This window comes from Manacus vitellinus, unplaced genomic scaffold, assembly GCF_001715985.3.
Source record: "Manacus vitellinus isolate BGI_N305 unplaced genomic scaffold, ASM171598v3 scaffold_10_pilon, whole genome shotgun sequence".
Lineage (NCBI taxonomy): Eukaryota > Metazoa > Chordata > Aves > Passeriformes > Pipridae > Manacus > Manacus vitellinus.
This window is the reverse complement of record NW_021938838.1, coordinates 2,309,194-2,329,903: the sequence shown is the minus strand read 5'-3', so window position 1 is coordinate 2,329,903 and position 20,710 is coordinate 2,309,194. Positions and strand designations below refer to the sequence as shown.

The following is a 20,710-nucleotide window of genomic DNA, read 5'->3' as shown; positions in this document are numbered from 1 at the left end:
GGCAGCCCCAGCAGAGCCTGTGTCYCTGTGGTGTCCACTGGCTGTCAGCCATGCTGGAGGCAGGAGTGAGCCCCTTGGGATATGGGGAGGTAGCTCTGGCCTAGTTTGCCAGCCAGGGAAGCTGTGCATCCCTGGGGCCCTGCCTGGCCTTTCCTGGCAGGGTGTGTGACTGCTGGATGCCGTGTGGGTTCATCCCCAGCAGCTCCTGGCTCCCTAACCCACAGCTCAGCTCGGGATTGTCAGGGGTAGGGGCACTGAGCTGCCATCAGCAGTGGGCAGAATGAAGTGGAACATCCCACATCCCGCTCCTCTGTGGCTGCCCTGTGGGCTGGGCTCCTCCCTGTGCCCAGCTGGCACTGCTGGGGGTGGCCGGGAACCCCAGACTCCCCTGCCCTTGCCTTGTGCTTTGGGCTGCTCTTCGTGAGCTCCAGCCAGGGCTGCAGGGATGCTCCTGCCCCAAGACTCAGAAATCTGCATCGTCCTGATTGGCATCCACTGCACCGGACATGGTGGGGACAGGCAGGTAGTTTCAGGTACCAGTTTCAGGTCTCCTGGCGCTGTCACTGCAGGGGTGCAGCAGCTGTGGGGCTGGACATGTGCTGCCCGCATGGACTTTCCAGAGTCTGGCAGGGAATGGCTCAGCCTTTTCTTCCCCAACACAGAGCTCCTGGCAAAGCCAGGAACTTTCCAAAGTGCTTTGTTGTCCTTGGGTTTCCCCCCTGGTTGCTGGAGCGAGCGGAAGTGAATGAGGAGACAGCAAAGGGCTGGGCGTCTGGGTCCAGCCCCGCGCCCTTCCTGCCCCTGCAGCAGGGTGGCACGGGTGATGGCAGGATGTGGGACAAAGTGGGGTTCAGGAGGAGGTGTCTGGCCTGGGACACAGCTTAGGGTTTGTCATGGTCATGTCTGGGAAGGGCCATGGCAGGCACTGGACATCAGCCCCCTCCTGTGGCTCCCATGGGGCCAAGCTCGGACACATCCGTCTGTCTGTCCCCACTGAGTGCTCACAGTGTCCAGGGCCCTGCTTCACCCAGGGCAGGCCACTGGCAGCATCCCTGGGGGCAGAATGGGCCCTGTGTCCCGGTGCCACCAGGAGTGTTCTTGGACTGAGAGGCTGGGAAGGCTCGCAGTCCATGGTCCATGGGTGCCACTCTCAGTCCCAGCGGCACCTCTGTCTGCGTGTGTGTCCCCACCCGGCTGCTGGTGACCCTGCTGTGTCATTGTCCCCAGGGAGGCCCTCCAGGTCACACTCAACGATGTCACTGTCTGTGCGCCCGCAGCGCCGAGTCCTCGTCACCAAGATCAATAGGAGCCAGTCCTTTGCCGGAGTGAACTCATCGGCCGACCGGCCCTTCAGGTAGGAGATGGCTGCTCATCCTGGGGACAGGGACAGGCTTGGGCGTTGTGGTGGGACCTGCTGCACATCCCGAGGCTCCTTCCTATCCAGCTGTCCCATCATCTCCCTCAGGGACCTTTGTGGTAGCGAGGGGACATTGCACAGGGGTCTGCAGGGAGCACTGAGGCCATGTGGGAGACAGAACCCATCACCCCAACCCTCCGCTGTGCTGTACCCCAGGCAGGGTGAGGACCCTGCAGCCGCCAGAGCATGGAGGGGACAGGTGTAGCTCACCTCATTCTTCAGCCCGCTCTTAAGAGCTTCCCTGTGACCATCTCATCGTGTTTAATGGGTGCAGTGGAGCTGGGGTGGCTTCGAAGTGCCTTGATGGCCTTGACATCCTGCAGCAGCCAGTTTCGGGGTTGTGAGTGCTGGTGTGAATCAGGGTTTCCTCGAGGTCACCTCAAACCTGTGACTGAAGGTTTTACTGGCCTCCTGTCAACTGTGGTGCGAGGAGCAGCCATTCCCTACTCATCCTCTCCATCCACTGGCGATGTTATGGTCCCATCATCCCCTTCATCCTCCTCCTCTCTGCTGAGCCTCCTGTCAGTGACAACCACCCCACACACTGCTTGTCCCCACCACCCCCCTCCCCACCATTCCTAGCTCCCAGATACCCTCTCACAGGTGGTTCTCGGGAATGCCACAGGTTGGGCTGTGGGACTAAAGCAATTTAGTGCTTTTAATCCCCTTTCCTAGTGCTCACCCAAGCTTCTAACTTTCCAGTGCACCTACCATTGCTAGGGGAAGATGTCTCTCAGCCAAATGGCCAAGGAAAGTAGTGCTAAGCTGCCTGGCCATGCTGGGGGCATCTTCTTTGGGTGGGCACAAGCCCAGGAAAAGCCTCCCTGTGCCCAGAAATCCTCCAGACCTGCTCAGCTCTTGTCCCCAAGTCCTGTCCTCTGGACCAAGTACCACTTTGTAGATCACCAGCTCATTTGATCTGGGGGTGTAAAGGGGGTTGCTTAGGGACAGGGAATAGGGAGGATTTTTAGATGCCTGCAGCCAAGTGGCTGGTGGGGAGATGCTTGTGGGAGATGCCTCCAGGGACTCCGGAGGAAGGGAATGAGGAGGAATGGTGGAAATTAGGCGCTTACCCATCGCTCCAGCTTGGGAGGAGGCCAAGACATTCATTTCCCCCACGGATGATTCGGGGAAGTGTTTTGGTCACTTCTGCGAAGAGCGGGACAGGATGGGAGGTACAGCCTAAGGCTGGGAACTGAGGAGCCCCTGGTGTCTCCTGGGCACTGGTGGCATGATGATGATGCTTTGAAAGGAGGAAGGGAAGAGCCGGTCTGAGCGAGGCGTTGCTGGCTGGGCTGGGGAGTGACTCCATTGCACAAGGCAGGAAGGGAGGTGTTCAGGTCCCGGGCGCTGGGTCGGCACGCTGTGGGTCGGCTGGGGGAGGCAGTTCCATCCAGCAGGTTTGGTGACATCTGAAGAGGCACAGCATCAGTGAGGATGTCCTTGTCCCATGTGGCTGCGCTGGGTGATGGGGTGACAGGGCTGCTGGTCCCCAGGGTTCTCCCATGCTGCCACGCGTTGGGATCTCTGCCTGATCCTGGGAGCAGGTGACAGGCTGTCAAGCCAAAGGTGGCATGTGTCACCCTACCACAGTGCCCAGAGAGCATTTCTAAGCCCCTGGCAGCCTCGGGTGCTGGGGATGGAGCAGAGCATGGCCCCTTCAGAGGGGCACCAGCGCTGGAGATGTCCCCACAGGCACTCCAGGAACACAGCTTGGCTCCAGCTGGTGCCATCTCCATTTACCTTTGCTCCCCCTGACCGGCACCTGGGACCTCCCCACCTTCACAGAGGCTGTACCACAGCCAGACTCTTGGACCCCGCTGGGATGGGGTTACCTCCCTGCTCCTCTCCAGCTCTACCTTTGTGGGTTTCTCTTTGTCTTTCCCATGGTTTTGGAGCAGCCAAATGCATTGCAGGGGGCTGCAGGCATGTGGTGCAGGCAGTGCTGCCCAGCTTTATGGCTCTGTGTCTTCCAGCCCCGCTGGTTGGTTAGACTGACTGCTGGGGAGTCCCGAGAGAAGCAGGGGGACCTGGCCTCCATCCCAGAGCTCCTCCTTGTCTTGAGACAGGGTGCCCAGCAGGCTGAGGCATCCAGGAGGACCTTGGTGCTGTGTGCTGACCGTGGCCATACTGGCTTTGCCTGCCTCTCTCCCCAGGAACCTCTCGCCCTTCACCCCCACCGTTTCCCGCAAGACTGGCTCCAGGGTCAGTAGGATGTTCTCAATGTCCCACAAATCCCCACCACCCAAGGTGCCTCAGCCCAACCGCCTGGACGAGGTGTATGAAGCTCTCAAGAAAGGCCTGACGTAAGTGCTGGGGCTCCCTGTGGCCGAGTGGGGGGAGGCAGGGAGCCCCTGAGGGGCACAGGGACAGCTTGTGACGTGGGTTGGGGTTGGCAGCTCTCTGCTCTCACCAGGCAGGGACATGCCAGGTCTCCTGGGCACGGTGCCCTGGGGTCCCGGAGCTGTATGGGGTCCTGCATCCCACCACAGCCCATGCAGAGGCATGAATGGGTTCCCACGCCTGGGTGCTGGAACAGGGAGTGGGGATGCAGTGCCAGGTGTGCGGGGTTGGCGTGGGCTGTGGGTGGCAGGAGCCTGGAATACAGCATCCCAGCCTGACCCCCATGGTGTGTTTTCCCTCAGAGCCTACCTTGAGGTGCACCAGCTGGAACTGGAGAAGCTCAGCACCCAGATCCGTGAGTCCAAGAGGAATTCACGCCTGGTGAGTGCTGCTTGGGAAGAGCCTTACAGGGAGCGGTGCCTTGGGCAGACAGCCAGGGTTGTGGCACAGCTGGGGCAGCTCATGGTCCATCTGTGTCCTGGGGCAGAGCCTGTTTCTGTGGGGATGTGGGGGGCCAGCCCAGGCTCTGGTGTTGGGCTTCACAGGGCTCCCGTCCCTTTGTCATGCACTCTCCAGCCCCGGCTGGGTGCTGCATGTCCCACTGCCGTGCTATGGGTGGTGGGTGCAATGTGCTGGGTCTCCTTGGGTGGACAGAGCGGGCTTTGTGCTGCATCTTATCCCTCTCCTCTCTCCTCCAGGGCTTTCTCTACGATCTGGATAAGGTAAGCGGGATCAGTGCCCCATCCCCCTCGTATCTCCCTTCCAAGTGCCTGGGATGTTCTACTGCCAACCCTGCTCTGCTAGCACTGCCCTGCTGCCTGTCCCCTGGGATCAGGGTGGGGGAGGGATTGGGGCTCTGCAGGCAGGGTGGCTCTGGGCAGGGGATGAAGCAGAGATGTGCTTGTAACCTGCTTCTTGCAAACAAAAGCTGTTTTTAGCAAGTGCTGGGCCCAGGTTGTCTCTAAGGCTGGGCAAAAAAGCACCCTGGAGCCTGGCTTGGGTCTTGGAGGACCCTCAAGAGCAGGAAAGCCTGGAGGAGGCTGCAGCACGAGGGTGCTCCCTGGTGGCTGCCACCCTGCAGCTCCCAGGCAGGGCTGGTGTCCAGGACGTGTCCCAGCCACGGCGTGGGGGACGCAGAGGGCACATCCCGACCTGCATCTCTGCAGAGCAGCTGTGCTGCTGCTCACACCATCTCCTCTGCTTTTCCAGCAAGTCAAGTCCATCGAGCGCTTCCTGCGTCGCCTGGAGTTTCATGCCAGCAAGGTGAGAGCTGGGGACTGGGGTCACCTTGGGGTAACCTCGGTGCCACAGCAGGGTGCCTGTGCTGTCCCCAGCCCTGCCCCTCACCACAGCTCGGGCCTGTCCTTGCAGATAGATGAGCTGTATGAGGCTTATTGCATCCAGCGGCGGCTCCGGGATGGAGCCCACAACATGGTCAAGGCTTACAGCACGGGCTCGCCAGGCAGCCGGGAGGCACGGGAGAGCCTGGCCGAGGCCAGCAAGGGCTACAAGGAGTACACAGAGGTGAGGCAGCTGGCAGGGGTGGGATGGCAGGGTGCTGGGTCCCATGAGTGTCTGCTGATGGATCTTGTCCATCCGTGTGTTCCCAGAACATGTGTCTATTGGAAAATGATCTGGAGAGCCAGCTGGGCGAGTTCCATGTCCGGATGAAAGGTACCGTGTCCCGCTCCATCCCTATCCCTCTGCCTGCCTGGCTGCCTGCTGCCTGCTGACGCACCTCTGCCTTCTCTTGCAGGACTGGCAGGCTTTGCCCGGCTTTGTGCTGGTGACCAGTATGAGGTTGGTGGGACCAAATGGGATGGGTTCTGCTCTTCTCCTGCCCTGTGGTCCTTGGGCTGTCTTGGGGGTGTAGGTGGGCGCTGGCACGGAGGGCATGTTGCAGGGTGGTGGTGGGTGGCATGGGTCCGTGGCCATGCCTGGGGACACACAGAGAGCATCCTGGTGTCCTGTCTCCCCCATACCCACCCCTCTGCATCCCCAGATCTTCATGAAGTACGGACGGCAGCGGTGGAAGCTGCGGGGGCGCATCGAGGTGAACAGCAAGCAGGTGTGGGACAGCGAGGAAATGGTTTTCTTGCCCCTCATCACCGAGTTCCTCTCTATCAAGGTACAGTGCAGAAGAGGGCAGGGATGGTGTGAGCCAGCTACCCCCCTGTATCAGAGTCATTTAGGTTGGAAAAGACCACTATGATCATTGAGTCCAGCCCCACCCTTAAACCACATCCCAAGTGCCACATCCACACATTTTTTGAACATTTTCAGGGATGGTGATTCCACCACTTTCCTGGGCGTCTCTTCAGCACCTCACTCTCACTGGCCCATGGCTTCATCTTCTCCTCTCCTCCTTCTCCAGGTGACAGAGCTAAAGAGCCTGGCCAACCATGTGGTGGTGGGCAACGTGTCCTGCGAGACCAAGGACCTCTTTGCAGCTCTGCCCCAGGTAGTGGCTGTGGATATCAATGACCTGGGCACCCTCAAACTCAGCCTGGAGGTGACCTGGAAGTGAGTACCTCAGCAGGCATTGCTGGTGGCACATGGTAGTGCTGGGGATACCCAGTATGGTATGGCAAGAGGTGACCTGCCCAGGCTCTCCCATCCCAAAACTGGGCTGTAATTATGGAAAACCAGAGCTGGAATGGAGGGGGTCCTGGTGTCCTGAGACTTCCCCCCCAAGCTGGCACACATCCCTCACCTCCCTGCTGTCCTCCCCAGCCCCTTCGACAAGGATGACCAGCCCTCAGCAGCCAGCACCGTCAACAAGGCGCCCACAGTGAACAAGAGGTTCTCTACCTACAACCAGAGTCCACCTGACACGCCATCCCTTCGGGAACAGGCGTTCTATGTAAGTGTGCACCAGGCAGGGCTGCTCAGGAGAGGTGGGCACTGGTGGGGTCCACACGGGGATGTGCCCATGCTGCATCTCAGAGGGTGGCACAGCTCAGGGACAGGGGTGGCAGCTCCTCTCCAGCCATCCAGCCACAACTCCCTGGTACCGGTGCCTGCTCCTCCCTCCCGCGTTCACAGCTCCTCTTCTCTCTGCCCAAGAGCCCGGAGCGGGCGGCCGACAAGCGCGGTTGGTCCTTGCTGGACATCTTTCGGGAGACACTCTTCGAGAAGCTCTCTCAGAGCTGCTCCTGTGGCGATGTCTCCTCGGCCGAGCTCGGGAGATGGCCGCAGCAGGGCTGCGTAAGTGCGGGGCTGGAGCAGGCCGGTAGCTTAGCCCAGCAGTGTGGCCATCCCGCAGTAGCCGTAGCCGCTCCTTGTCTCCTACTCACCATCCCTCACTGATGCCCAAAGGCCTGATCCTGCCAGGCTGGGGTCTGGCTGGTCCTGCAGAGCTAGTCCCCAACCTAGGGGAGCCTGGGTTCACCCCTGTGCAAGAACCGGGCACTAGTGAGTAGAAAGCTTCTCTGTGTCCCCGTGCTGGTGGCATTGGTGTGCTGTGCCGTGGCATTGGCATGGTGCTGGTGATGGTGCTGGTGTGATGGTGTCATGGTGCTGGTTTGACTCTAACATGATGTTGACGTGGCACCGGTTCAGTGACACTGAACCACGACGTTGGTGTAATGGCTGGTGCCGTCCACGTGAGCTGATGCTGGACCTGTTTCAGTCCTTGCAGCCATGGTGGGTGGTGTCCTTGGCTCTAGGTGTTGCATCCCACTGTGCTGGGGAGCAGCTGGCACCCCAGGGCTCCAGGGGCTGGGCATGGGGAGGCGGACTGCCTGCTGGCATGGGGTGAGATCCAGGGCTGGAATAGGCAGCCGTGGTCTGCTGAGACCTCGCTGCCCATCCTGCTGTGCCAGCAGAGCTTTGGCAGCCTCAGTGCCCTCCAGCTCAGCTGGACCCCTGGTTGACAGGAAGACAGCCAGAGGAGTGGGGGCAGCAGGAGGAGGGTCTTGGCTGACACCACTCTCTCCTCTGCAGAACATGCTGCGGCGCCAGGAGGAGCTGGAGAACGGCACAGCCTGGTCCATCTCGTCCGAGTCCTCGGACGACTCCTCCAGCCCCCAGCTGTCCGGCAGCGCCCGCCACACCACCCACAAGCCCATCGTGCAGCCCGAGGTGCAGGCCTCCGCCCCAGCCATTGAGATCTCCTTCTCCCAGCAACCAGACGAGGCCGAGACTGGCCTTGGGACCAGTGGCAGCAGCGTCTCCCCTTCCGGGAGCCAGCCAGAGGAGTCGGGCAGCCGTAAGAAGGATACAGTGGCCAACGGGCACGTGCCCTACTCCCGGACTCTGAGCCACATCAGCGAGGCCAGCGTGGACGCCACGATGGAGGCCAAGGCTGTGGAGAGCCCCTGGGAGCCCATGCCCAGCCCAGAGGACACAGGGACGGGCGAGCAAGATGCAGACTCTCTCCCCGGCGCCGCAGTGGCAGCGGCTGTGGCAGGGCAGGACAGGGACGCTGAGGYCAAGCCCCGAGCCTCTGCAGCATGGGCCACCTCCTGTGAGGAGGCTGGCAGGGCCGAGCCAGTGCAGAACCAGGCACCAGCACAGGGTGGCTGTGACACCGAGGTCCCTGCAGCACTGGCACAAGCCTCTGTGGAGGAGAGGCCTGTCCCCACCCCACCGCTGCCTGCCAGTGCCCCCGAGGTGCCACGGGGGAAGGTGGTGGATTCAGGGCTGGAGGAGGCAATCAGCCTTCTGGGCTCAGCCCTGGAGGACTATCGGGGGCAGTTCCCAGAGCTGCAGCCCCTTGAACGGGAGCTCAAGCGTCTGGAGGAGATGCTGCTGGTGAGGAGCTCTCAGTGGTGTTCAGGGGTGATGGGGACAGGGCATTTGTGGCTGGCAATGTGTCTGGGGACAATGGGGACAGGGCCAGCCCTGCTGACAGTGCTCAGGGACAATGGGGACAGGACCATCCCTGCTGGCAGTGCCCAGGGATTATGGGGACAGGGCTATCCCTTCCAGCAGTGTCTAGAGACAAGGGGGATGAGTCCATCCGAGCTGACAGTGCCAGTGGACAAGGACAGAGCCATCCGTGCTGGCAGTGCCCACGGATGATGGGAATGGTGATCATCTCTGGTGGCAGTGCTTAGAGATGATGGGGGTAGAGTCACCCCGGTTGGAAGTCTCCAGGGATGATGGGGACAGGGTTCACCCCTGATGGCAGTGCCCAGGGATGATGGAGATGGGGCCACCCCTGATGGCATAGCTGGGAATATGTGTGGCAGGGCTGTCTTGGCTAGTGAACCAGGATTCAACCCCACCATGTCTTCCTCCACAGCAGAAACAGGGCGTCTTCCTCAGCCGGGCTTCCAGCATCAGCCTGACAGTGGAGCACGCGCTGGAGAGCTTCAGCTTCCTCAACACCTCTGACATGGAGGATTCAGAGGGCTCTGAGGAAGAGCCTCTCCAAGATGAGAGGTGCACAGCAGGGCTTATGGGATGGGGCACAGGGCAGGAGGCACCCCTGCACAAGGGATGGGGGATGGCCACCTCTGCCAGGGTGCCCAAACACATTTAGACTGGCCCATCACAGCTCAGAGAAGGGCCAGGCCAAGAAACAGCAGTATCTGGTCCTTCTGGTGGCACAGTGTCACCCTGCATCCCTCCATGGGGCTGGGCTGGAGGCAGCCCCTGTGCCTCTGGGACCTGCTCCTTTTCCCAGCTGTGATGCTATAGGTCCTACAGAAACTCTGCCCTGTGGGTGGGGAAGGGCCAGATCCAGGTTTCCTGTGCTGATCCAGTGCCTTGATCTCTCCCTGTCTTGCAGGAAGGCTGGCAGACCCCTGCGCAGCACCCGGGCCCCCAGCGCCGGCGAGATGGGGGCAGATGACACTGGAATGTGCAGCGGCTCTGAGGCCAGCACTGACCCCATGAGCACCGGCAACGAGTTCCTGGATAAAGCTCTGGTGCTTCACCTCAACAACTGCAACTGCCTGCTGCTGGTGAGGACCAGGGACGGGGTACAGCAGCCGGAGACACCCTGGGGTGGGCTGTAGGTCCCCCCTCAGGGGGTGCCTGGCCGTGGCATGGAGGCACTGTGGTGTGGGCGGTGAGCTCTGTCCCTGAGGTGTCTGGTTTGGCTGTGCCTTGCAGAAGCTGGGCACCTTCGGTCCCCTGCGGTGCCAGGAGATGTACGCCCTGGACAGGCTGCTGCGGGAGTCGCAGGTGCTGGAGATCGTGTGCCAGCTGACGGAGGAGCGCGCGGGAGCGGCCAGCTCGGCCGCTGACGGTAAGGACACGCGGCCGAGGGGACCCTCTGTGCCACCCTGGAGGCTGTGTGAAGCCTGGTGTCCCCTCACGGGCACGGCTGGGCAGCAAAGGGGCCATGCCAGGTGGAGGGCAGGAGTCACCTGCCTGCTGCCATGGCCTCAGGAGGTTTGACAACCCCTGTCCCTGCAGTGGTGCAGTTCTCCACGCGGAAGGAAGGCGTGCTGCCTCTCTGGGACCTTTGTGTGGAGGTGCCCAATGTCTACACCTGCTCCGTGGAGCGGTTCCTGCAGGTGCTCAGTGCCCAGTATGCAGCGCCCATCAGTGAGCAGCACCCTGGTTTGGCTGATGCTGGTGAGTGGGTGCCAAGGGTATGCCGGGAGTTGGCAGCCTCGCTTGGTGACCATGAGTGGGAGTATGTGGGGGCCAAGAGCCCCTCAGAGGGGTGACCACAGCTGCTGCACACTGTGATTCTGGCTCTTTCCCACAGTATGTGTGAAACTTGTGGAGGACGTGCTGAACCGGCGGCTGCCCCGGCGGCCTGGCAGTGCCCAGAGCGAGCAGGTCACCATCTTCCAGTACTGGAGCCACTTTGAGTCGCTCGGTGCCCTGGTGCTTGACACCTACATGATGGAGCTGGCAGAGGAAGGTGGGTGCCCTACCATCCTCCTTAGGCCCTGGGATGAGGTGTCAGAGCATGACCATAGTCATTGATCACCCTGCAGCACTGCCATGACTGGGCATCACCCAGAGGCTCAGCCATGCTCAGGCTGGGCAAGTCAGTCTGATCCAGAGCGCTGTCCACTCCCATGCTGCCTTCCCATGTCCTTGATGTAGGTCCCCACATCTTGGGGGACAACTCTATGTATGAGCACCCTGTGTGGGGCCACCTCTGCCCAGCATGGATGCAGGGTGCCCAGGGATGGGTTCCCTGTGGTGATGGGTGCAGGGGCAGTGCCACATGGCTCCCCACACCTTGGCTGAGCCTTTGGCTTCCTGCAGCACTGCTGGCACAGAACCTCAACTCGGACGACCAGGACGTTGTGCTGCGGGCCCTGAAGCGTGTGCCCGAGGCCCGCCTGAAGAAGGAGGGACTAAAGGCACTGAGCCTGCTCCTCGTGGAGGGCAACAGCAAGGTGGTGAGCGCCGTGTCAGCCCAGCTCCGCAGCCTGGCAGAAAACCCCCGCTTCCGCCAACGGGTACGTACTGGGCAAACCAGGGATGAGATGGGCTGGGGCCACAGCCCCTGGGCGGCTGCCCCCAGCTCTGCTGCAGGTGGTGGCACTGACTCCCATCTCCCCCAGGCCCTCGTGTGCTTCCTGGAGCAGCTGGAGGATGAGGAGGTGCAGACACGAGTGGCGGGGTGTGCGGCACTGGGCTGCCTGAAGGTGAGAGGGGTGGGGGAAGGAGGCAGCAGAGCTGCATGTTCCAAAGGAAGAGGAAATGCCTGTGGCCGGTGACTCTGGACACACCTGCACAGCCCCCTGCTGCCGGGGGGAGGAGCTGGGGGTGCCCCAAATGTGCTGGAGCAGCAGGCAGGGGCAGGGCAGGAAAGGAAATGGGGAAAAAAGGGACAGGATGTGCAGCTTCCTTGCACTGTGGGGCTGCAATGCCCTGTGCTGCCTTCCCCTGTGGGCTGTGTCCCTGCTCCCACCGTGCTAGCCACACTCAGCCCCTTGTCCCTTCTTCTGCAGGCCAAGGAGAGTATTGAGCAGCTGGTTTACCTGTGCCAAACCGACAAAGAGCCCGTGCGGGAGGCAGCCAAGCAGAGCCTGATGCTGTGTGGTGAGTGTTCCGCTATTTCTCTGCTCCCTCTCCACCCACAGCATCCCAAGAGGCATTTCCTGGTGCCAGCAGTGCCCACGGACGACAGGGCTGGTCCCTGCCTACCCCACACACTCTGGCTCATCGTGCCCCAAGCTCTGCTGGGCAAGAGCAAGCTGGCAGCGGGCAGCGAGGGCCAGGCATCCTGTGGCCACAGCACTAAGCCTGGTTGTTATTTATTATTTGCTAGATGGCCCTGAGAGAACCATCTGAGTGGGTTTCTAGGCCTCCAGATCGCGGCAGCTGCTGCACAGGTTGGGACACGTGAGCCGTCCTCGTCCCCCTTGTCCCCGCTCCTGCCGCTTTGCTCACGAATGTCTCCGTCTTAGAGCCTGTCAGCCATGTCACGTTTCGGAGTCTGTGTGTCTTGGTTGTTGATAGTGCCCATCCCTGTGGCACCCCAGCACATGTAGACGCCTTGTGTCCTATGTCCCAGCAGATTGTCCATGTCACCACCTCTTGCTGGGGATGGCCGCTGTGGGCAGATTTGCGTGTGAGGGTGCCGGGCAAAGAGCTCAGAGTGAGCCTGTAGCATGGGTGTGTGCATCCCTGTGTGTGCTCGGGGGTCCTGGGGGAGCCCTCGGGACCCCTGTGCCAGTGCATGCAGATGTGCACAGCTGTTGGAGCCGCCAGAGCTGGCACAGCCCTGAGCACTGGTCCCTTGGCTTCAAGTGAGGCTCTCCACAAGCCAACACTCCTGCAGCCAAAACACGGGTGATCCCTGCCCCGCGTGGGCAGCTGAGGAACAGGATTTGCAACCTCTGAATCAGGAGCTCTGGGGAGTTTTTGAGCCGGATCCCAGCTGGGACCTGCCCAAGGGTGTGCTAAGGAGGACAAGAGAGGTCTCCATGCTGTGGCCATAGCACGCAGGCTCTGCCAGGCATTAGGCATGTTTCCCTGTAAGGGCCGGGAAAGGTGGCCAGGGATGAGCAGGGGACAGAACTCCTGCAGTTCGGATCACTGACCACGGTGTGTACTTGCAGGGGAAGATGGTAAATCAGCTCACCGGCGGCTGGAGGAGACCCTGGACAGCCTCCCACGGATCTTTGCACCAGCCAGCATGGCCAGTACAGCTTTCTGAGACCCACGCACGCCCACCTGCCATCCCTGAGGGCACAGGCACCGCCGGGCCGCCCGGGCTTGCACGGACTGGGGACCCGGCAGCTCCCGCTCTCGGCACCACACCGCAGTATTACCCCGCCGGCAGCTCGCCACGGCCGCACACTGCCTTACGGAGCACCGCTTCCCGCCCCGGCCCCGGGGGCCACCTCCGCACCGCTGGGCAGGGGGGCTCGCTGCACATCCCACCCTCTGATCGCTATTTAAAATACCCGCGGAGCCCACCCTTCCTGCCCCCCGGGGCGGCGGGGAGAGGTACCGGATTTCTCCGCTCCTCTTGCCTTCCTCTTGCTCGAGGGTGCGCGCCCTGTCCCGGAAGGACCTGCACTTTGGAAACTTTGCTGTTTCTTTCCAGGAGTTGCCTGGGCCATGGGGACTGCTGCCCTCTGCCACCTGGAGTCCCCAGGACTTAAATAAAATGAAATATAAGATATTAATATATTCTGCTGGCGTTTCTTCTTTCCAGCTCCACATGCTCCTGTCGCTCCCCGGCTGTGGCTGTAGGGAGAGTAGTGAGGTGTGGCCCCAGCCCAGAGCCTTTCCTGGTCTGTTGGGAAGTGCCGTGGAGGGCAGGGGCAGGAGGAGCAATAGAGGGACGGACAGACGGACAGACAGAAGCTGCCACCTTTTTTTTTTTGGTTTGTTCTGTTTTATTTTATTTTTTATTTACAGATTTTTGCAGAAAAACAAAAGCAAAAAATTCTTTTCTATAATGTCTCTATAAATCTATATATAATGTAATTACAGAGAATGACTAATTTTGATTTTAAACCAGAAATAAAACCAAACGTTTAATGACTGTCAGTGTTGCTGTGAGGGTGTTTCTTTGGCCCCAGTGCCCTGGGACAGGGCAGGCTGAGGGTCAGCTTAGACAGCTGGAGGGTGATGGGGTGTTGTGGGAAATTATTGTGATTTCTGGCACTGCCTGCACCTCAGCCAAATGTTGCCAAAATTTGGCTGCTGGGCATGGGAAGCATCACCCAAGGTGGTATGAGGTGGCCACACAGGATAGGAGCCACTGGAACCAGGGCTGGCTCTGGAACAGTGACAGCGCTGTGCATGTGCATGCAAATCCACACATTCCCCATCTCCAGCTGCTGCCACGTGGGAATGGTTATCCAGGCCCTGACCTCCAGTTTGGACCAGTAAGGACCCATGTCCAGCACTGGGAGCAAATTGCAGCAGCTGCGGTGGCCATAGCTGTGTCCCCAGACGCCCTCGCACCGGATGGGTGTGACAGGGAATGCTAAACCACCCTAAGCCGCTGTGCCTCATCCCAGGATATCCGCTGTCCCCACCTCGCTGTGTGGTACTGGGCTGGGAGAAGGGACTGCTCCCTGTGGCCCCTCTTGCTGCTTTTCCCTCACCACCTTCCCCTGGGGCTGGAGGTTTTGTGCCCCTCCTGTGCAGCTTGCCTGGCACCTATGAGCTGCTGGATTGCTGGGAAGCTTGCTGGGAAGGAAGTTTATTGGAAGCTTACTGGGAAGGAAGTGCTGTTTCCTCTGGCTCTCCCAGGAAGGAACTTTGACCTCTTGGTGGCTCTGATGGGGGCAACGTGATGGGGGCCACCTCCCTGACACTCGCAACACAAACACTTCTCACTGCTTTGATTTTGTTTCCCGAGTTCAGTAGCCTTGGCAGCGTGTGGTTGGTTGACACGGAGCCTTCCTCCCCACCAAGGAGGAGGTGGCATTGGGCCACAAAGTGCATGGCAGAGCACTGGGTCTTGTGCCACCTCCCCATGGGCTGGGCAGAAAGAGGGGGAACACTGGAGATTTGTGCCTGCACCACAGAGTGGGGCTGCCTGCTTGCTCCTGCGTGGTGTCACCGTGGGGCTGGGGGACCCCAGAACTGCTCCCCCTGTCCCTGTGATGTGCCTCTACGGTTTCAATGGAGGGGTTTTTTTTTAAGCTTTATCTCTTTTGCCTTCCTCTTCTCCAAACCCTGTCCATCACCTCCTGCTGGTCCTTGCAGGTCCCTGAGCAACCCCAGTACAGGCTGGGGGCTGACCTGTTGGAGAACAGCTCTGCAGAGAAGGACCAGGGGGTCCTGGTGGACAACAAGCTGTCCATGAGCCAGCAGTGTGCCCTTGTGGCCAAGAAGGCAAACGGTATCCTGGGATGCATTAGGAAGAGCACTGCCAGCAGGTCGAGGGAGCTGATCCTGTCCCTCTACGCAGCCCAAGTGAGGCCACATCTGGAGTGCTGTGTCCAGTTCTGGACTCCTCAGGACAAGAGAGATATGGAGCTCCTGGACCAGCTTCCAGCAGAGGCCAGAGATGATTAAGGGACTGCAGCATCTCTCTTACAAGGACAGGCTGAGGGAGCTGGGCCTGTTCAGCTTCCAGAAGAGATGACTGAGAGTAGACCTTTATCAGTATCTGAAAGGGAGAGTGTCAGAGGATGGAGCCAGGCTCTGCTTGGTGGTGCCCAGCAATAGGACAAGAGGCAACGGGCAGAAACTGATGCCCAGGAAGTTCCACCTGAACATGAGGAAGAATTTCTTTACTGTGCAGTGAGTGCAGACTGAACAGATTGCCCAGAGAGGGTGTGGAGTCTCCCTCACTGGAGATATTCAAAAACCATCTGGACACAATCCTGTGCCATGTGCTCAGGGATGACCCTGCTTGAGCAGGGAGGTTGGACCAGATGACCCACTGTGGTCCCTTCCAACCTTACTATTCTGTGATTCTGTGATTCTCTAACCCCCACCAGGTATTAATAAGACATGGACAAGAATCCCCTTCTCAAGCCTTTGTTTTTCCAAGCTAAAGAGTCCCAGCTCTCATGACAGCTGCTCCAATCCCTTAATCATCTTAGTGGCCTTTACGGTCCTGGGAGGGGAGTAGGTTAGAGCAGCAAAGATGTCCCCAAAAAGCAGCAGAGGCAGGGACCTCCCCTCCAGTATTGCCCCACAGCGCTGCCAGTCACCCGTGCCAGAGCAGAGGCACTGCCAGCACCAGTGGAGCTGGGGATTTATGGCCCCCAGGCCAAGCAGTGTCCTTCCATCCATGCTTTCTGGTGTTTCTAAGCAAGCTCCAGGAGGTTACAGCCTCCACTTCCCTCTTCCTCACTGTAGCAGAGCTTTTTGGGGCTGGCTCAGGCAGAGTGTAGCACGTCATGGTATATGGGATCCCATCTGGGATACTGCCTCAGTGTAACTTTTGGGTATAGTTTTATCTGCAGATGGGATTGTGGGCAGGGGGAAACCAGGGGGGACACTGTTGCATCACTGCTGCCTCAGCCTCCTTCTACCTGTTTTGGAGACTGGACAAGCCCCAGGAGGAAAGCACTGCATCCCACTGTCAGCTGTAGGCAGCAAGAGGTGAGGGATGTGGGTCCCAGTTGACAAATGCAACTGTGGACAAGAGCACCAGAGAGGTGGAAACTGGCCCAGCCCTCTTACACATTTGGTTTCATTTCTTTACCCCCCTGAATAACTGCTGGAAATAAAACCAGCCTGGTGTCCCAGTAGCCAAAGCCACAGATTCAATTCATTCACCAACCTGGGTGTTCTCCTTGCCCTGCCAAGACCTAGTCCCCTCCCTGCAGCACAATTCCACCTTCCGAGATAAGCTACACCTTGACTGTAGAGATCAGAGCAGGAAAGAAGATTTCTGTCAGGGTAGGCAGGGAGCTGCAGGCCAGGACAAAATGACTCTGCTCCTGGAACTGCAAGATCGTTATTTATGCAGCTTTAAGAACATGTGGGGGAAAGCAACCCAAATAGATTAATTCAGGAATCTATTGCCCAGCCCCTTGCTCTGAATGGGTGTATGCCAGGATTGCCAAAGACCTATGCCCCATGGACATGACCAGGTCGCCTGGAATTGCAGGATTGACATTTTAACGGGAATAAACTTCAAAAATAAATGGTCCTGCTTTTCGGACCACACCACCTCACTGGGTGAACTCCCCGGGAGCCACTCTCGCAGCACCCGGGGACAGACACAGCCCCACAGAGCACGTTCTGCGGCAGCATTTGTTATTTCAAAGGAGACAGTGTGCCAGCACCGTGTTTGTCAGCCAAATCTGTGTCAGCACTTAAAACATCCCCCTCCTGTATGGACGTGCTTGTGCTCAGCAGCTACTTGCTTTTCTTGTAGGAGCTGCAGCCCGTGGGAGGGTGTCTGTGTCACAGTTACATTATCCATGTGCTGTGGCTTTGGAAAGATGTTCCTTTTCCCCATTTACTGCTGGTTTTTCTTTTAATTAAAGGGGTGCATATGGATTCTGGAGCACTTAGTGGTATTGATTTTTACCTGCTGGTCTCAGGGAAGTGTCCTGAGGAGACCCTGCAGACCATTAGCACAACGTTCCCTCCTCTTTGACAGAATCGGGGCTGGTGCAGCTGCCCAGGGTTGACACCAAGAACACCCAACAGTCAGAATGACCCCAAGCAGACACTGCCACTTTGGAGGACCACAAGCTCCAGTCAGCCCTTGTGTAAGAAATTACTTAAATCTTGAGGCCAAGTCATTTTTAGGGGGTTGTGGTTTGGGAATCTCTGGTTTGAGCAACCTCAGAGTTGGACCTCTCACCTTATCCCAGGCCTGTGGGAAATTATGTTTCCAAAGCACTCCCTAGGGCACTCAGAGATGATTTGAACATCTGAGCTGAACCACAGCAAAGGAACAACCTCCTCGGGAGCACTGACATGTTCCTTGCAGGGCTGATGGGCACATACACATGGGCTTGTTCTCCAAGGGCCACTCCTGGGGTGACAGCAGGGGCCTCATTTCATACAGAGACCAAAGGGTGCTCCGGGCACCCTCCAAAACTTAATTTAGTGCTCTCAAGCTCAACTGCTGTCTTCCTCAGAGCTGAGAGAGGAGTGGTGACTCCTGAGGGCTTGTGAGTGTGATGGAAGCATGGAGCTGGGAGGAGGAGGGTGAGCTCACCCAGTGCCTCGGCAAGGTGGTCAGGAGCTCCTCACCTTCAGTTCTTGCCATTCTGCTCATGGGCGTGTTCGGGGAAAGCCTCGCTCAGGCAGCTTTCCTAGAAGGAGCTTCTGCCTCTGGGTGTCTAATTTGGACAGGCTCGGAGGCCGATTTTCAGGAGCACTCACAATTCGAACTGAAGCTGGGGATTTGGTTTCCCTGCAAGTCAGCTCAAAAGCGCCTCCAAGTGAGAAAACCCAGGATCAGTAGGGCAGACCCCCAGCACTCGCTGGTACATGGTCAGGGCACTTCCAGCAGAATTCCAAGTATAGGTGTTTGCCAAAACAACTTTTGCTTCCCAAGCAGCGACATTCCTACTACGAAAGATGCAAACGTTTGCCATAGGATGGCTACAAACAAAAGGCACAGGGATCATTAGCATCCATCTACTCCCTGCCCTGGGTGAGTATTTAAAGCAGCTTAAGAAGCAGTTTAACACACACCCAGTGCTCCTCTCCATTTTGATTCGTGCCTGAACTAAATTTTAAGCTTAAAGCAGGATTCAAGGCTACAGATGAGAGATACGCCATCCTCCTAAAAATTACAGCACGAGAATTGATGGGTTGACAGCTTAGCATGTAAATGACTTTTAAAAAATTCACACTACAGAAACGTTCTGAGCAGATTCTTCGTGCTGTGCTGACTTAATTTCCTTCTATACCAACTCATCTAGTGGCCAAAGGGAAGACCATGGATGTGGGTTTTCTGGATTTTAACAAAGCGTTTGATTGCCCATCACTGGACTCAAAGATCCTTCTGAGTTCCTTCAAACACAGGATGTTCTGTTTCGATGATTCAAATTTCTCATGTAAGGAAGACCCCGGAGCTCATGGTTGTGGGCTACACCCTGTCATAATTAATGGCCACTTTTTGCCATTGCTTTATGACTTTTTTCTCCTTCAGCCAGAGCTGCATTGTTGTGACTCCACACAGCTTGTGCTCTCTGGCCTCTGGGTAAGCTGCCCTGGCCCCGCTGGAAGGAGCTAATGGACTCATCCAGGTGTCATGATCCTCAAAAGGAAACTTGTTCTGGGTTGTCAACAGCCCCGAAAGGAGTATCGGTGCTCAAAACCAGCCCAGGGTGCTCTGCTGCTTTGCAAGGACTGGGAGAGCTTAGATTTAGGCAGGAGAAACCTGTAAAGCCGGGTCAGGGCCTGATCTCACTCTAAGCTCAGCTCCCCACTCACAGGCCTGGCAGACCCTCTCAGTGCAGCTCAACAAGTCATCACAGCATTATTCAGACCAGGATTTAAGGGCAGCTTACACATGCTAATGTATGCTAATGTTTTTCTGACGGGTTTGTCACTTGCTAAGCAGGTTGTGGTAAAGCTGAGGCTGTTGAACAGCTTTTACCCCAACCTGCAGTGACATCTCAAGAGGCGCAAATTTGATGCAAGGTTTTTAATGTCCATTTCAACTGTAACAGCCTAACAATTCTTTGGTCCTACCAGCATGGGCTTGTGTTGAGGTTTCTTTACATTTTAGATTTCTCTCTGCATTCCAGGCCTTCTTGTCCTCCAGGGATTGATAGAGGAGTAAAAGGAGAGAAAAGCAGCTTCCTTCCAATGCATTTGATTTTTTGAACTATTAATATTTTAACCCATTACTCTTGCTCCATTTCACATGGGTTTATGGTAGGAAAATACCAAGAGGATGCAGCATGAGCTCATAGAATTCTCCCCTCCTTAGCTTGCCTGTCAATCAGCTCTGGGTCTGCTACAGCACTGCTGGAGATGAGAAAGTATGTTAAACCCAAAAGATTCAGCAACCCAGGGAACTGCAGGAAATGAAAGACAGGCAGGCCCTGGTGCATTCTCACATAAATTCATGCATCTCACCGTGGATGCCGTGGCTCTTTCCACCTTTTGGGGAAAATTTGTGGACAGAAAACACCGCGGTGTCTAACTTCTGATGGAAGTCAACCTTGTTGACTTCCCCAGAAGCTCACTACTAAACACTGGCAGCACATCCACCATTCCTGCAGTGCTGAAGCTAACTGGAGCGGTTTCTCCCACCCAATTACGAGCTTGGCAAGCCCAAGGTCTTTTGAAACCACCAGGCAAACACCATCTTAAATCACAGAACTGTAGAATGACAGAACCTCCCGAGCTGGAAGGGACCCACAAGGATCATCAAATCTAACTCCAGGCCCTGCACAGGACAACCCCAAGAATCCCACCACATGCCTGAGAGCGTTGTCCAAACGCTTCTTGAGCTCTGTCAGGGTTGGTGCTGTGACTTCCCCAGGGAGCCTGTTCAGTGCCCGACCACCCTTTGGGTGGAGAACCTTTTCCCAATATTCTAAAACCTAAACCTCTCCTGGAATAGCTCCAGATGTTCCCTCGGGTCCTGTCAGTGGTCACAGAGAGCAGAGGTCGGTGCTGCCCCTCCAGTGCCACTCATGAGAAGCTGCAGCCCACAATGAGCTGTGCCCTCAGTCTCCTCTCCAGGCTGAACAAGTGCCCTCAGACGCTCCTCATACGACTTCCCCTCTTAGACTCTAATTCCAGTCACTTGTTGGTATTTACAAAACTGCCCTATGACTTTCCTGGTGATTAATTCATGATCATATTGACTCCTCTTCCAGCTTAAGGAAAGCTTCGGTCTTTCAGCAGAAGGGTAAATCCCCTCCTCAGCATGGAAGATGAGACTTTCACTGTGGCCTTATCGTCCTCAGGAGCTCCTTCTCGTGGAGCTGAGGAACAGCCTCCTGCCCTGGAATTCTCGCTTAGATGAAGGGGCAGTTTTAGATGAGGTGAAGGGGGCAGTTTTAGATTAGGAGGCAGTTTTGGGTTGGGGGGGCAGTTTTGGATTGGGGGACAATTTTGACTCTGAAGGGGACAGTTTTAGCTGAGGTGAAGGGTGCGGTTTTGGCTGAGGACCCCGCGTGC

The 20,710-nt window shown here is 57.8% G+C and overlaps 1 protein-coding gene across 1 annotated transcript in view; it reads left to right on the top strand.

Annotated features, from left to right (window-relative positions):
* Positions 1–13,684, top strand: part of RIPOR1 (RHO family interacting cell polarization regulator 1) — an 18,083-nt gene extending 4,399 nt beyond the window's left edge. Inside the window, exons 2-23 of the mRNA XM_018083542.2 lie at positions 1,228–1,354; positions 3,574–3,723; positions 4,063–4,141; positions 4,459–4,482; positions 4,970–5,023; positions 5,132–5,284; positions 5,371–5,434; positions 5,517–5,560; positions 5,763–5,888; positions 6,135–6,283; positions 6,494–6,623; positions 6,827–6,967; positions 7,706–8,515; positions 9,009–9,148; positions 9,498–9,672; positions 9,824–9,959; positions 10,130–10,291; positions 10,428–10,586; positions 10,940–11,136; positions 11,242–11,325; positions 11,632–11,722; positions 12,745–13,684. Of these exons, the coding sequence (XP_017939031.2) occupies positions 1,228–1,354; positions 3,574–3,723; positions 4,063–4,141; positions 4,459–4,482; positions 4,970–5,023; positions 5,132–5,284; positions 5,371–5,434; positions 5,517–5,560; positions 5,763–5,888; positions 6,135–6,283; positions 6,494–6,623; positions 6,827–6,967; positions 7,706–8,515; positions 9,009–9,148; positions 9,498–9,672; positions 9,824–9,959; positions 10,130–10,291; positions 10,428–10,586; positions 10,940–11,136; positions 11,242–11,325; positions 11,632–11,722; positions 12,745–12,842 (3,293 nt within the window). The 3' untranslated portion in view covers positions 12,843–13,684. The remainder of the gene's footprint in view (positions 1–1,227; positions 1,355–3,573; positions 3,724–4,062; positions 4,142–4,458; positions 4,483–4,969; positions 5,024–5,131; positions 5,285–5,370; positions 5,435–5,516; positions 5,561–5,762; positions 5,889–6,134; positions 6,284–6,493; positions 6,624–6,826; positions 6,968–7,705; positions 8,516–9,008; positions 9,149–9,497; positions 9,673–9,823; positions 9,960–10,129; positions 10,292–10,427; positions 10,587–10,939; positions 11,137–11,241; positions 11,326–11,631; positions 11,723–12,744) is intronic.
* The last annotated feature ends 7,026 nt before the right edge of the window (positions 13,685–20,710 follow it).